This window comes from Mobula birostris, chromosome 17 (genome assembly GCF_030028105.1).
Source record: "Mobula birostris isolate sMobBir1 chromosome 17, sMobBir1.hap1, whole genome shotgun sequence".
NCBI lineage: Eukaryota > Metazoa > Chordata > Chondrichthyes > Myliobatiformes > Myliobatidae > Mobula > Mobula birostris.
In genome coordinates this window covers 51,838,068-51,853,476 of record NC_092386.1, presented here as the reverse complement: position 1 = coordinate 51,853,476, position 15,409 = coordinate 51,838,068, and the positions used below count along the sequence as shown (strand labels likewise).

At 41.1% G+C, this 15,409-nt stretch overlaps 1 protein-coding gene across 5 annotated transcripts in view; it reads left to right on the top strand.

The window, feature by feature from the left end:
• The window catches only part of LOC140211678 (A disintegrin and metalloproteinase with thrombospondin motifs 19-like), a 387,009-nt gene that overhangs the window by 159,814 nt on the left and 211,786 nt on the right, over positions 1–15,409 (top strand). For all 5 annotated transcript variants that reach the window (XR_011889546.1, XR_011889548.1, XR_011889547.1 and 2 more), the window contains one exon: positions 12,898–13,038. Coding sequence is in view for 2 of the 5 variants with exons in the window: in XM_072281716.1 (XP_072137817.1) it covers positions 12,898–13,038 (141 nt within the window). In the remaining 3 variants the exon portion in view is untranslated. The remainder of the gene's footprint in view (positions 1–12,897; positions 13,039–15,409) is intronic.

The window sequence follows — 15,409 nt, the reverse complement described above, 5'->3', positions numbered from 1 at the left end:
AAGATCATCTAGCTGTCTGAACAATGTCCACTGTATTCCATTCTCCTTGCCATCTGTTGTTTGCTTCATAATCCAGTCCACTGCTAGCAGGAAGAGAAAAGGTGACAGTAAGCATCCCTATCGTACTCCAGTGTTCACCTTGAAAGTATCTGACAACTGACCTATATGGATTACTCTGTATTCCATATCTTCATAGATCTTCTTTACCAAGTTAGTTAACTTCCAAGGAGTTAGGGTAAAAAAAAGCAATTGGACCATAATATCATGAGGCAAATTTGCATCTTCATATTTTTTCTCTGAAATCAAACTTGGGATAAAGATATAAGCTTACCCCCTTCATTTCCAATTATCTGGATGTGCATGGCAGAGAGGGGTGAGGTGTGGGCCCATTGGAGTGCTCAGAGCGCATGGCCACTGGCACATATATGCAGCTGTTAGGTGCGTTGGCTAGACTAGGCTCGTGCTGTAGGACCTGGCAGACCTGGTTCTCAAGATCCCGAACAATTGGGGCAAGGATCTAAGAGGATGGAATGATGGCATGAGGGTCAAACTGTTGTGACAGAATGTTCGCCTTACTGCTCACAGTAGGAAATGGTGAAGTTGAATTGCTCGAAGAAGAGGTCCCAGCAAGCCTGACGTGGGTTGAGTTGGTGTGTCTGTGATATAGATGTGATGACTGGGTGCTCAGTCCAGATCAGGAAGAGAGCTCAGTCTTTTCCATCAGTCAGTGTCTCCATTCCTAAAGGCCTATTTAATGGTGAATGGCTCTCTGTCCGTTACTCCATTACGACACTGTATAGGGTTGAACTCATGCGAGGTGAAGGCAGAAGGGTGTGCCTTCCTGGTCCTCACTGGGAGAGGATGGCCCTTGCACCCACTTCAGATGCGCCCACCTTTACCACAAAAGGAGGGGTTCAGACGGAGAGAATGGGAGCGGTAGTGAAGCGTCTCTTGAGCTTCCCAGAAGTGTGGTCCACAGCAGCAGACCAGGTTATCGGTGAGGTAGGTGATTTGGTGAGGGAGGTGAGGAGTGCGGGAATTTGGCTGTAGTGCCTGACGGAATGGCAGTAGAAGTTGCAGAAGCCCAAAAAGCACCGTAGCGGTATAAGGGAGAGCCATCAGGGTCCTTCAACGATGGCACACACTTTTTCTGTGTCCATGGTTTTGCCTTGCGGTGAAAAGACGTATCCCTGGAGGGAAATGACTGGGGTGTGAAAATGGCATCCCTCTGACATGTAGTACAGCTGGTTTCCAAGGAGATGCTGAAGGACTGATTGGACGTGATGCTCTTGAAGATGACGTAGAGGAAGATGAACTCACACCTGTGCAGCATATCTCAGAGGATCGCATTAATGAAGGCATTGAAAACAGTTGGTCTGTGGTAAAGTCCGAGAGGTATCATCAAGTATTCATAGTGGCCAGTGGGTGTTATGAACACCGTCTTCCAATCACTCCCAGTGTACAAGCTCCACAGATCCTGTTTGGAAGATCTGGAGCACATGGAGTGTTTCATTATCCAGCAAGGGGAGATGGTAAAGGTTCTTAATGGTGATTTTGTTCAGTCCATGGTAGCCAATACAGGGATAGAGACCCCCATCTTTCTTTTTGACAATGAAGAATCCTGAACTGGCTGGGAACTGGGATGGTCGAACGAAGCTGTGCTGCAACACTTCAGCGATGTGGTTATTCATGGTTTGAGTCTCAGGGCAGGAGAGGGACAACAGACGACCTTGAGGAAAGATGGTGCTTGGGAGTAGGTTTATTGTGTAAACATGTGGTCTGAGGCAGCAGGGTGTTGGCCTCCCTTTTAGCCGTTGGCTAAGTCATGGTGCTCCTGTGGCAGTTTGGTGAGTTCAGGCATTTCCTCTGTCTCCACGGATTTACAGGTTGAAGTCAACTGAGGTTACAGCACATGGTTCGGCGGGTGAGTCCCCAACTCAGCAGTGAACCAGATGACCAGGCAAAGTGAGGTTGTGACTGGAAAGCTGAGGTAATCCAAGATGAGAGGAGTGTTGAGCGAGTTAATAAGGAGGAATTGGGTGGAGTTGTGGTGATCTCTGATGCTCATGTGCACAGGCCGTGTGCACTCTGACCAGCCCAGACCCCATGGGAAATCCGTCAATGGCCTTGATGCAGAAGGGGTGAGAGAAGCTCTGCAAGGAGTTCAAGCTGCACATATAGAGTCAAGACCAGAAAGTTGCCTGCTGCGCTGGAATCCACCAGAGCCTCCTGTGTGCATTGTGTAGGCAGGGTGTGGAGGAGAGCAGAGAGAGTGTGTTATATTAAATTTTGTAAAACATTGGATGAATGTTTGGAAGGTAAAATGACAATTTAACTCTTTCTGAGCTCGTAGAGTGTCTGTACAAGGTAAACTCTGCAGATCTTTTAATATCTGATGTACGTTGATAGTAGCTGGTTTCTTTCTTAGTCTCAGGCACCATTAAAATGCAAATATATGTCAAGTTGGCTTGATGGATTCTTGCTTGGATTCAGGCTTGTCGCTTATGTATCATATTAATGTTCCTTTGTAAGTCCAAAGGAATGTTGTGTCCAAAACAATGGTGGACTAATGACAAGTGACCATTACAATGTCTAATTGATTAATGAGGGTATGCTGAACACTGTGTTAAAGGACACTGGATGTGCATCAAAAAAGTCAGGCTGTGTTGAGACAAAAGATCAAAAAGTTTGTCGGTCCCTGGGTCTCTCTGCATTTGCAAAACTCATACTTAATAGGGTTTCATTGGACTACTGAAATGTCGTGATTTCCTGAGGGAGTTGGAATTCAGAGTTCCCTCGACAACAACGACAATCTTGTGGTGACTAAGAATTGTGAGCCCTGAAATCTTTGTGATGTGCTATGTAGTATTTGTGTGGTTTATTTGTACTTTCTATTTTAAGATAATAAATCAGGCTTAAGTTATTTGGTTGTGCATGTACGCTTGTTACCATATCTCTTGGGTACTTGAAATGTTGAATGTGACTAATCCAGCCCGTTAGAAAGAGTGAGTCAGGCTGTGGTGCTGGAACGAGGGGCTGGAGGCAGCTTACCAGATAGGAGGCCACTCGTCTCTATTTGAGGAGCCGTTATCCGGACACATTGGGAACTTGATGCTCTGCAGGTGCTCTGCAGTAAGCGCTCACGTTGTATCTCCATCGATGCTCATGCTCTTGGGGGAGCGGGGAGCTGGTTAGGGGACCTCTTCGTAACTGCATAGATTCTGGAGGCATTGCTGATGTGGGTCCTGTGGCCCGTAATGATTCTTGGAACAGAACTGGGGTTCTGGCTGATGATCTGGAGGGTTGTTCCATTGTTAATATGGAGGGCTAGAGTGATGAGGCTTTCAAGGTCAGATGGCATCTCCTGGGAAGACAACTCACCTTTCAAGCACTCCAAGAGGCGGCGATGGTAATGGGCCAGCAGCAGTTCCACCTTCCAGCCGCAGCCCTCCATGAGGGACTTGAGTTCCAGTGTAATCTAGTGTTGAGTGTGAGCCTTGACAAAAATCAAGTATCCGATCCACTCCCTCCCTTCTTCTACTTCCAGGATGGTCGTAAACCAAGCATATCTCTGCAGTGAATTCCTCATATTGATTGGAAATGGTGGTTTTATTATTCCAGTTAATGGCAGCCCAGGTCAGAGAGAGATGATGAAAGCATCTTGGCTCAGACCATACAATACAGAGATGGCTTGAGCTCGAAGTTTAAGTCACACTGAAACAGGCAGTTGCCAGCATTGCATTGGGGATCCATTGAGGTGTTCGGGCACTGGAATCTGGGTCTCAGACGAGAAGGTTGACTGGCACAGGGCCGCATTATGAGAATGGGAGTTGGTTGAGAGTGGTGAGCAGATGGTCAATGGTTTCCTGCTGCTTCTGGATCGTGCACTCTCGTTGGTGGACAACTTCCTTTAGGCAAGTAAACTCAGCTGGGTGTATCATGGGTACATCCATTCTGTCAGGAAATGTAGAGGAGGCTTGACCCAAGAGCAGAGCAGCGGAGACGATTTAGCGGTGATTGATACGTTTATTAATCAACTGCAATATGTCAAACCATGAGAGGCCACAAAACAAGAGAGAACTGATACTAAATTCACAAGGAGCAAGGCAACTAAAGGCCAGGAGCAACTGGTCGAGGCACGTGGCTGAGAGCTGGGTTTAAATAGGCTGCAGGTGATGAGTTGGAAACGAGTGCCAAGTGACTCCTGTTAGGTTGGGTGGAGACTGAGAGATGCCTGCCTGTGGAGACCTGAACAACTGAAGAATTAGTTCAGAGCAGTGGGTTAGATTTTCCTCTAGCAGGAGCAAACCTACATCAGCTTTAGGTTTTCTATTGCTAGCGGACTCTCAGTGCTATACAGTTAGAACTGTTTGCAACCAGGAGGGAGAAGATGGTGGTGCGACACAGCTCGCAGCGGCCACTCCGGTGGTGATGTCTGTTATTTGTCAAGTAGGGTGCCGTGCACAATCCTGATTTGATGGAGACAGATGTGAGAGCATGGAGGAACATCTGGTGAAACTTCTGAAATGCCTGCTTCGCTGCTGCTGCTACTGTGTGATCCAGAATCTCCGGAGGAGAAGGCCCCAAGTCCTCGGCTTTGCTTGTTGCACGGCGGCCAGGGCGGGGTCGAAGCACTCAGCAGAGGATGGTGCTCGGAGAGGATGTGTCAGAGGGGCAGGTTGGAGGCTCAAAGTTTTCGGACGGACTCAGAGTCCGCTGCGGTCGGGTGCTTCCAATGGTGCTGCATTGGCAAGTTGGCGGCGCTTGGAGGTTCATGGCGGGGAGAGTTCATCCCTTCTGCCGCCTGCGTGGGATGATGAGTCTATCGGGACTTTGAGACTTTTTTTACCGTGCCTGTGGTCCACGCTTTATCAAATTATGGTATTGCTTTGCACTGTTGTAACTATATGTTATAATTATGTGGTTTTGTCAGTTTTAGTCTTGGTTTGTCCTGTGTTTTCTTGTGATATCATTCTGGAGGAACATTGTATCATTTTTTAATGCATGCATTTCTAAATGACAATAAACGAGGACTGAGTGTCCTCATAATCTAACCATGTTTCAACTTCCCATTCACTTTTATGTATCTTGTAAACCATATTCTATTTCTTCAAAATACCTAGTAGGGAGCTTATGGGTTTTAAGCCCCATTTTATTCCCCACAAGTGTTGCCTCATTGTATGTTTAATATTAAGTTTAAGAACAATAATCAAATGTCATAGTGATGAGACTCAGTAATAGGTCCTTTGGCCCAAGTCTACCAGTCAGTTACATAGTCAATGAACTTACCCACCCACACAAATACCTTTGGGAATCTGGTAGAAATCCAGTTGGTAGAGGAAGAATGTGCAGGCTCTTTGCAGATAGCACCAGAGGTCAGGATCAAACCTGAACCTCTGGAGCTTCAAGGCAGCAGTTCCACTATGCCGCCCACTTGTGCTGACACATTTTACACACTATTTGTAGACTCTCTTTAGTGAAAGATTACTTCTGCTCTGGTATAAAACAGGGAATTAATTTAATGGAGAGGCAAATATTGCAACTGATTCAATTTAGTTGTTCATTAAAAGGAGGCTACAGTGGGATGACTGCATATCTTGTGGCTGGAAGAGCTACTTAGGAAAAGGAAGAACTTTTACTGCAGATAACTTGCAGTTACTTACAAAGGATTTCCAGCTGCCTACTCAACTTGTTGGACTTTGCTCTGTTTCTTTCTGCTCCTGAGCAAATCCTGTTTGAAGTGAGAAGTTGTGAACTGTACACCACATCAGGGATAAGGAGCAGGGCAGGAAGAAAAGAAACTTCACAACTAAGGCATGGAGAGGTTCAAAAGCAGAGCAAGGTCTGAAAAGGGGCTTGGATTGGCATAAACCTGGACCAGACTCTCTCTCCACCTTTGCTTCATCTCAAAATACCCTGCCAGAAAACATTCAGAATTATCTCATGTAAACGAATTACATTGTTTAGTCATGAAGAACTCTGCGTATCTAAAACTTGACGTAAGCTGTTTTTGCGAACACCAGATGTTTATTTTAACCTTGTTAGACAGCTGTTAATGTTCATAGTTAATAGCCCACAGTTAAAATCTAGCACACAATATGATTTTATTTTGAATTATACGTGGCAGCATGTGAAAGGAATGGAGTTACATTCTATTTATAAAAGATATAAACATAAATCATTCAAAGATTATAACTAGGTTACAGACATCTATAAGTAATTGTTTGCTTATTGAACCTGTGCTGGGGTTCAAAAATCTTTGGAAAATTGCTTTGCAAGTCTGTACCACAGCAACGAAGTACAACTCATGATTCTGGACTATGATTGAGTGGAACAATTAGGGAGACGTTCTTCTTCATCTTTGATGTTAAGAGCAGTTTCACGATGTTCTGGTAATACAAATAGTGTTGCCCACCAGACTGCCTCAGTTGTGTGAGTGACCCTGTACCCTCACTTTGACAATAATTTTTAATTTTGTTTGATTAAATTGTTCCCATGACATTTTAAATACAAATTGACTTATTGCTCTGCTGTAGAATGGCTCGCTTGCCTGCTTCCCAAACGTTGCCAAATATCCCCATTAATAGTTGCTAAGGGGATTGAGGCATCAGTGTGGACTGATGTTCTGTGTCAGGCTTTCCTCTGCCACACCTGGAGCTTGACCACTTGGAAGATCTTGGATTTTATGATGCCTGGAATTGGCAGATGAACCTTTAATCTTGGCACTGTAGTACGATTGATTGACAGCGAGTCTATCTCCCTGTAAATATACAAGGTTTACAATTTTGTTTCATTGTAATCAAGATTAAGTTGTCTAAATTCTGTAGTAAATTAGGACACCTTTTAATATTTTATTTTGCCAGGGCTAATCAAAGAGCTTAAATACCATGCTAGCATTTACAATTTTTATTATATTTTGGAGGCATCAGAGACTGCAATGCTGGAATCTGGAGCAACGAATAATCTGCTGAAGGAATTTAATGAGGTGAGCAGCATCTGTTGGTGGGGAGGGGGGAGGAATTAGCCATGTTTCAGGGCAGGATTTTGACCCGAATCATCGATAATTACTTTTAACCCATAGATGCTGCTCAAACCCCTCAGTTCCTCCAGCAGAATGATTTTTCTTTTATACTTTTCCTATGGAAAAACATCCCAAGTGCAAAGCAGAGGGAATGATGAGCAAATGCTAAGCCAAACAATGTAGGTTTTAAGGAAGAGTCAAGTAGCTTGATTTAATGGAGTACCTGTCGTGAAAAGAGAATATTATGGAGGCAAAGATATTAGGGAGTAAAACGCAGGAGAGGCATTGGTGCCAATTGTAGGGAAGATGTGATCTTTATGAAGCAAGTAACTGCAGGGATTGGGAAGGATGAGGTTATAAACAGGTTTAAGTACAAGGGTAGGGAGTTATATCCTATCTTCAGGCTACTGAACCAACGTGGATAATTACACTCACCTCAACACTGAGCACAACCTACAGACTCTCTTTCAAGGACCTACAAGTTATGTCCTCGGTGTTATTTATTTACTAATTTTTTATTATTATTATTTTACCTTCTCTTGTACATTGGTCATTTATCAGTTTTTTTGTGTTGTTTTTAAGTGATTCTGTTGTATTTCTTTGTTCTACTTCTGAATGCCTGCAAGAAAATGAATCTCAGGGTAGTATATGGTGAAATAAATTTACCTTAACCTTTGAACTTCTGAACTTAGATACCTGAAAGCTGGTTAGGACAGCTAGGACAGGAGTTTTGTTTGGAAGTGATGGAATATAATCTACAGAGAGTGGAGAGATTTAAGGCCAAACAGGAAGGTATAGGAATGAACATTTGGAAGGAAAATACATTAAACATACAAATTCAGAACAGGAGTCAGCTACTTGACCCCTGTGGTCTGCTCTGCTGTTCAAACATATTATAACTGATATGACCGTTAACGTAACCTTGCATTTTGCCTAACCACAGGAACCTTTCACTAGCTTGCTTACCAAGTATCTGTCTAGCTCATCCTCAATTTTTCAGACTGTTTTCATGTTCTTTGAGAAAGAAAATTTCAAAGACTCATGATACTCTGAGAGAAAAAAAAATCTACTTCCCACTTCCTTAAATGAGATTCTCCTTATTTTTAAACAGTTATTTCTAGTTCTAGATTTTGGACTCAAGGAAACATCCTCTCTACATTCATCATGTCAAGACATCTCAGGATCTTGTACATTTCAGTCAACTCCTCTTTCACTTCTAAACTCCAAGCGTAGCCTGGCCAACCTTTCCCCTTAAGGTAGCCACTGCATTTTTGGGTTCTAGTTTGAGAATCCTTCTCTGAATTACTTCCAATGTATTAACATCATTGAACAGGGAGATGAGTATTATACATTTTCTCTGAAACCTTTACTGCCAAAATAGACTCTTTTGCATTTTCCCACATTATACTCCATTTGAAAGATCTTGTTACTTAATATACACACACACACACACACACACACACACACACACACACACACACACACACATACACTTTATAGCCTCCTTAAGTACTCATGGACTTTGCTCTGTTTGTGTGTTGGTGTCATCAACAAACTCAAAAAGGGAGAGAGACAAAAGAATAGAAAACAACAGGCCGTTAACATCTGTCATATGGAAGATGTTCGAAGCTATTGTTATTGCAAGGCATTGAGGGGGAAAATCAAGCAAAATAGGCAAAACCATTGTGGAATTGTGAAAAGAAAATAATTTTTGACTGACCTACTGGTTTTCTTTGTGGACCTTCAGTGTCTTAATACAAATCTTTACACAAATTGAAAAGTTTGAGGCTGAGCACTGATCCTTGTAACATATTGTAAGTTATATCCTGCCATAAGATGGGCCCATTAATGCTACTTTCTGTATCCTGATTGCCAGCCTTGCTTTTATCAAAACAGTATGTTAACTCCTACATCAGAGGGTTTTATATCCCACATTGAGCTTTGATGCAGCACCTTATCAAATGCCTTCCAGAAATCTGAGTATAATAAATTATCAATTTATTTTTAATTTAAAGATACAGCACCGTATCAGGACTTCCCGAGCCAATGAGCCTACTCCACCCAATTATACCCAAGTGACCAATTAGCCTGCTGACCTGTACATCTACGGAATGTGGGAGGAATCCGGGGCAGCCGGAGGAAACCCACGCAGTCACAGTGAGAACGTATAAACTCCTTTCAGACAGTGGTGGTGAGGGATGACAGAGATGACCAAAAATGGGTATTTGCAATGATTAAGGACAGAGCTGGAGCACACTCCTACATGGTGCATCAGATGTTATCTGGAGACAACACGTCAATCAGTTGAGGAGAGCAGAGTGAATTGTTAGAGAAGAAAGGTGGACAGAGCTGTCAGATCCACTTCTTACAGTCCTGGAGTCAATTTCTACAACCATCACAGAGTACGCCCCAGAACCTGAGGTGATTTAACAGCCACAACCCTAACCGTAACCGGACAATTGATAAGATCATAGAAAGCCTAACCTTGGCATCAATTCCATATTCCTTTCTGTTCCCTGTGATTCTCCTGTGATGCAAAATTTAGTCTGCTCTAGCCTTGTATTCAGACAGCTCTCTTGCCAGTACAGAAGGCACAGGATGGACCAGCGATCCTTGGCTTTCGTACCATCAGGTCGAAACCCACACAAACTGGAAGAGCAACACCTGATATTCCACCTGGGTAGTCTACAACACAATAGCACAAATATCAAGTTTTTCAATTTTAAGTAACCCTCCACTTTTTTTCATCTTTTTTCTTCCATTCTCCGCACTTCCACTTCCCACCTTCACTCTGATCCTCTAATCCTCTCATTTTGTACCCCTTTACACATGGACCTCTCTTTAGCCATCTTTGTCTCCTTTCCCTCCTCCCTCCACCAACTACTCACAAATTTCCCATCCCCACCTCCCACCTGGTTCCAGCTGTCATTCACCTCTCCCTCCTCCTCAAGTGATTATCATTCTTGTCTCTGATCAGAATCCTGCAATGACATTGAACGTTTTGAACACAATGCTTAGGTCTGTGTCACGGATGTGATCACGGAGCCGACATATATGCAGTGGCCACTTAATTAGTTATACCTGTTCATTAAATATCTAATTAGCTAATCATGTAGTAGCAACTCAATGCATAAAGGCAGAGTCAAGAGTTTCAGTTGTTATTGCAACCAAATGTCAGAATGGGAAAGAAATGGGATTTAAGTGATTTTGACTGTGGAGTGATTGTTGGTGCCAGACAGGGTGGTTTGAGTATCTCAGAAACTGCTGATCTCTTGGGATTTTCATGCACATCGGTCTCTAGAGTTTGCAGAAAATGGTGCGAAAAAAATAAAATCCAGTGAGCGGCAGTTCTATGGGCAAAAATACCTTGTTAATGAGAGAGATCAGAGGAGAATGGCCAGACAGGTTTACGCTGACAGGAAGATGACAGTAACTCAGATATCTACGCATTACAACAGTTCTGTAATGTGCAGAAGAGCATTCCTGAATGCAGATCACATTGAGCCTTGAAATTGATGGACTACAGCAGCAGAAGACCATAAATACGCACTCAGTGGCCACTTTATCGGTGGTGCTTAATAAAAGGGTAATTGAGTGTAGAACGGTAACAAATTTGCAAAGCAGCTAAAGTTGACAAAGTTTCTCCATTATATCTGTGGTTCATAGAGTCTAAGGCCTTAACAGTTTGCTAAAGGACATGTATAGCGGTTGGTCCTGGTCTCTACATTTTGCTTGGATGTATTCATTGTATTTTTTAGTAAAATAAATCAGCAGAGAGACTTGGGGAGGAGCTCTTTGGCCACTGAGTGGGAACATTAGTGGAGGAGCCTTGCAATAACTGTGTGTGTGGCAAATAGCAGGGAGACTTGTTTGTAGTTACTGCAATTGAATGTCTCCTTTCTTGAAGACGGTCAAGAGTGCATCTTCTCTGAGATATAGTGTTCCAAAATGAGGTGATGGATTGAAGCCAAAAGTGTTTCCTTGCCATGTTTTCATCCATTAGCAGGGGTTTTAGTTGCTCCAGAGGCTTTGTTATTTGTCAGCTGGTGAATGGCCTTTTAAATCCAGTGCTAGGCTGAGGTAGTGCTGAGATTGTTACACTGTGCAATGGAGTCAAGAGTGCTTTTGTTAGAGAGTCCTTATTAAGGTAACACAATTTCAGAAAGAAACTGATAGTTAGGGATTTACTGTAAGTAGGTGAAAATTGGCTCTCTTTAGGTTTATGTCAGTCTGGAATTCAGTTCAGCATTAATGTTCTCATTTGTCAAAAAAATTGTCTTCAAGCTTTCATATTTGAGTGTTGGTTTCTTGTAAATCAATGTTGAGCCACAGAAGTACTAGGACAAAGCAACATCTACTCGAAAATATTAGTAGAAATAATTGCCTTAGATAATATAACAGCTTCAGAAGTAAAGTTATGATAAGAACAATCCTTTTGGCATATTGATGAAAGTTAGGCTAGGCTGAACAAAGTACATCTCAAAAAGAATCTTTGTTCTTCAAAGGCCTTCACTGTGAACTGTGTGGTAATTTTCTGGCACTTCATTGAAGCATCTCATGGAACCTGTCGTAAAGCTGGTGTCAATCCCATCCAAGATATCTGATGATGATTCAGAGTGCTAGAAATTCTAAGTAGTTTTAGTATGGTGTAATTTTACTACACTTAGTTGAGCTAAAATCTTAGCTGTAAAGTATGACAAAAAATAATTGGGAAGACTTAGTAAACCCTGTCTTGTCTTCTTATCCTGAATAAAGAAATTTTAAATCAATTGGAGAATCTTGATAAGATTAACTACTTTCTGTTAAAAAATACTGACTGAATTGATTCTTGATTTTGGTTACATGAGCAGATTCTGCTGGTTACCTTTGTTTTAGTTATTAAGTAGCTTTCAATATAATTTAAGTGTCTATCTAAATGTCTCTCAAACAGGGTAATTGTATTTGACGCCATCTCCTCTAGCAATGAGTTCCAGATATCAAACATTCACTGTGTAAAAAAAAATCCCTTCAAATCCCCTTTAAAACTGCTTCTTCTTACTTTAAGCATCTTCCCTCTTCCTCTTGTTGTTGCTCTTGTAACTACCACATGATTAATATCACTAGAGGTTTATGCCCAAGATGGAAATTCTTCCTCACCCAGCAGCTGTGTTCATAGAAAGAACATAGAAATATTTCTCACAAAATCCATAGGACGGTAAGACAAAGGAGCAGAATTTAGCCATTCAGCCCATCAACTCTGTTCCACCATTCTCTAAGAACTAACCTGGATTTGAGTAATAAGTGGACGTAGGTAACCATCCATTGTCGACTGTCTTTTATGGGGAGGTCAGGAAACAGCGTTGCAGGACATTCTAATCAATAATTTTATATAACTGAGTTGAGTCAATTATCTGTAGAAGGTGAAGGTGGGTGGCCGCTTTTCCACCTTGCATATTTTCCAATCTACCAAGTGCAAATGTGGAGTAATCATACTCCATATTCCGAGGAAAGGAGTAATTTTTCTTACATTTATGGTCCTATCATTGAATTTTGCTCTTAAAAAATGTGCCATTTGTTTTGTCTGCCATGATACTTAACATAAGTAACAATACAAATACCTTGATAAACTTACTTTTTCTCCAATTTGTAGAATTGTTTATGGGTATGATGTAAATAACAAATAAAATAAAATGAAGTCTAGTTGAACAATTTAATTAGTAAAATACTAAGTGTCATCCTTTATAAGACTTTATTTAACATATCTGAATTGATTAAGAGTCATTTGTGTGGTTATATATTAAATGCCTGCTCTTGACAAACTGCAGATGTTCTTTTAATTTGTTTTTATCTGTCAGTAAAACAATATGCATTTTTTTTAAACTTTCCTTCAAATTCAGTATGGGAATGAATCATGACAATGATCATCCATCCTGTGCAGATGGCCTCCATATCATGTCCGGGGAATGGATCAAAGGACAAAATTTGGGAGATGTATCCTGGTCACAATGCAGCAAGGATGACCTGGAAAGATTTCTAAGGTACGTACATACCTGATTCATTTTACTTTATCTTGTTGCAGCAATTAATGTAATAGACAATAGATGTATAGACGTAAGGTAATACTTGTTTCTTAGCCAAATATTTTGTTTGTTTCCATTGCTAGATCTAAAGTGAGAACGGACATAGAGAAGTGTTGTAAGGTTTAAATTTCCTCTGCTTGTTTGATTAAAACAGACATTGGTAATTTTTGTGCACTTTTGAAGCCAACATTAGGTTGTTTAAAGTTATTGGGTGAAAATAAGTGCAAATGTATTAACTGGGATGCCAGCAGAGAAAATTAAACCATTAAATGCATTGGAACATGCATATGCACTTAATCATTTTAAATTGATAACTTAATGGCACAATTATGTTCTCTTAGATGGAACGTTCCATAATGAAATATATATCATTGTTAACCTTCAATATCGCTTTGTTTGTAGCAGCATTCCCACATGGTACTTCATTGTGATTGAGTTGATCATTGATGCTTCTTGTCTCAATGTACATTTGCACTGAATGCATGATTGCCAACTGTGATATAGTTTTTACAGAACCTGATAAAGTTGTAAATTGGTTGCACTGGCTGTGTTATTGTTGAGTATTTAATATTTGAGTAATATTGTAAATCTATTGTTTGGTTAAGCATTCTTTGTTGTTTACATAGCTTGCTATGGATTATATGTAAAAGTATGTGAATGGCACGTGTCACTATGCCACCACATCGTATTTGAGTGCTCCACTGATGTAAAACTGAGCACACACATCCCAGTCTCCCGTGTTTCTCTTGTGTTTAGTTTTTGGCGTTATAAAACATAACAGTGGTGACAAGTAAGTTTTAAAATCAACCTGAGAAGGCCACCTACCAGTTAAACTGCAGCACTTTTTTCTTCATGAGGGGAGAAAGACGGTCATGTTTAAAAAAAAGTGCACGAAACAGGTTCATAAACAGTGAGTAAAAGGTGATAATAATCAAAAAGTTTTAAAAAGAACAGAACTGGCTGGCTATATTGGAAAGATAGATGCATTCGATTGCACAGCAGATAACTGCATCTTGTATACTGAATGATTTGAGCAGTATTGTGAACCAAATTGCGTAGCTGAGTGCCAGTTCATACAATTTACTTAGAAGTTTGACAGCTCCAACCAAACCAGCCAAACTGAGCTTTGCTGAGATCATGGCAGTAGTGATTGTAGAATGCTTTAGGTTTCATAGGCAGAATCAAAAAGAAGGGAAATCCATTTCAGCTTATGTGGCTGAATTGAAGAAATTGTCCGAGTAATGTGAGTTCAGTGATAGGCTTAATGATGCACTGAGAGATAATTTAGTTTGTGGAATCTTACAAGAAAGTATTCAAAAATAGTTCCTAACTGAAGCACAATTCACATATAAGAGAGCAGTTGAAATTACGATATCAATGGAAACAGCAGCAAAGATGCAATTGAGTTGCCGTCTGGAATGAAAGTCAGTATGAACAAAATTGAAGTGAACTAACCATAAAAGTGCTTGGCTGAGCAAATTGTGTTATCTTTGTGGCAGAGGCTCATGTACACAAGACCAATGCAGATTTAAATGTGAAACTTGCACAAAATGGAACAAATAGGACACACACAGAGAGCATGTCAGGGAGACAAAAATAAATGGACTGCACTGGAAAGATAAAAAACTAAAAAGTCAAATTGCAGTTTCAAACAGAGCACAAATCTGCATGCTGTTGACGAAAAATCTGATAATGATGAGAGCAACATGGGAGCCTTGAGATTTACAATGTGAAAACTAATAATAGACAAACAATATGACTTACTTCCGATGTGAACGGCAAATTAATTAAAATGGAATTGGACACTGGCTCGGCTGTTTCAGTCATTCCACAAAATGAGTTTGAAAGGCATTTCAAAGGTACTAAACTGAAGTGTGCAGATATCCGACAAAGAACTTATACTGGATAGAAGATAGCTCCTGTGGGAATTACATTTATAACATTGAAATACAATAGCCAACAAACTACATTGAGCTTGTATGTCATAAAAACAGGAGTGCCAGCATTGTGGGGATGTGATTGGCTGAGACAACTACAAACTGATTGGAGATCCATCAACTATTTGTATGCTACGTCCCGAGTAAAAGAAGCAAATAAAAGTAAACTCGTAAAGGTACTGGATAATGTCACAGTGTTCGAGGATGGCACTGGAAAACTTGAACATGTCAAAGGTAAAATAGTGTTCAAAGAAAATGACACACCCAAGTTTTACAAAGCCCGTCCTGTTCCTTATACCATCCATGATAAAGTAGCCAGTGAGCTAGATTGCATGGAGGCTGAAGGAGTCTTTCCAAGGTTGAGTGGAGCACATGGGCAACACCGGTGGTCA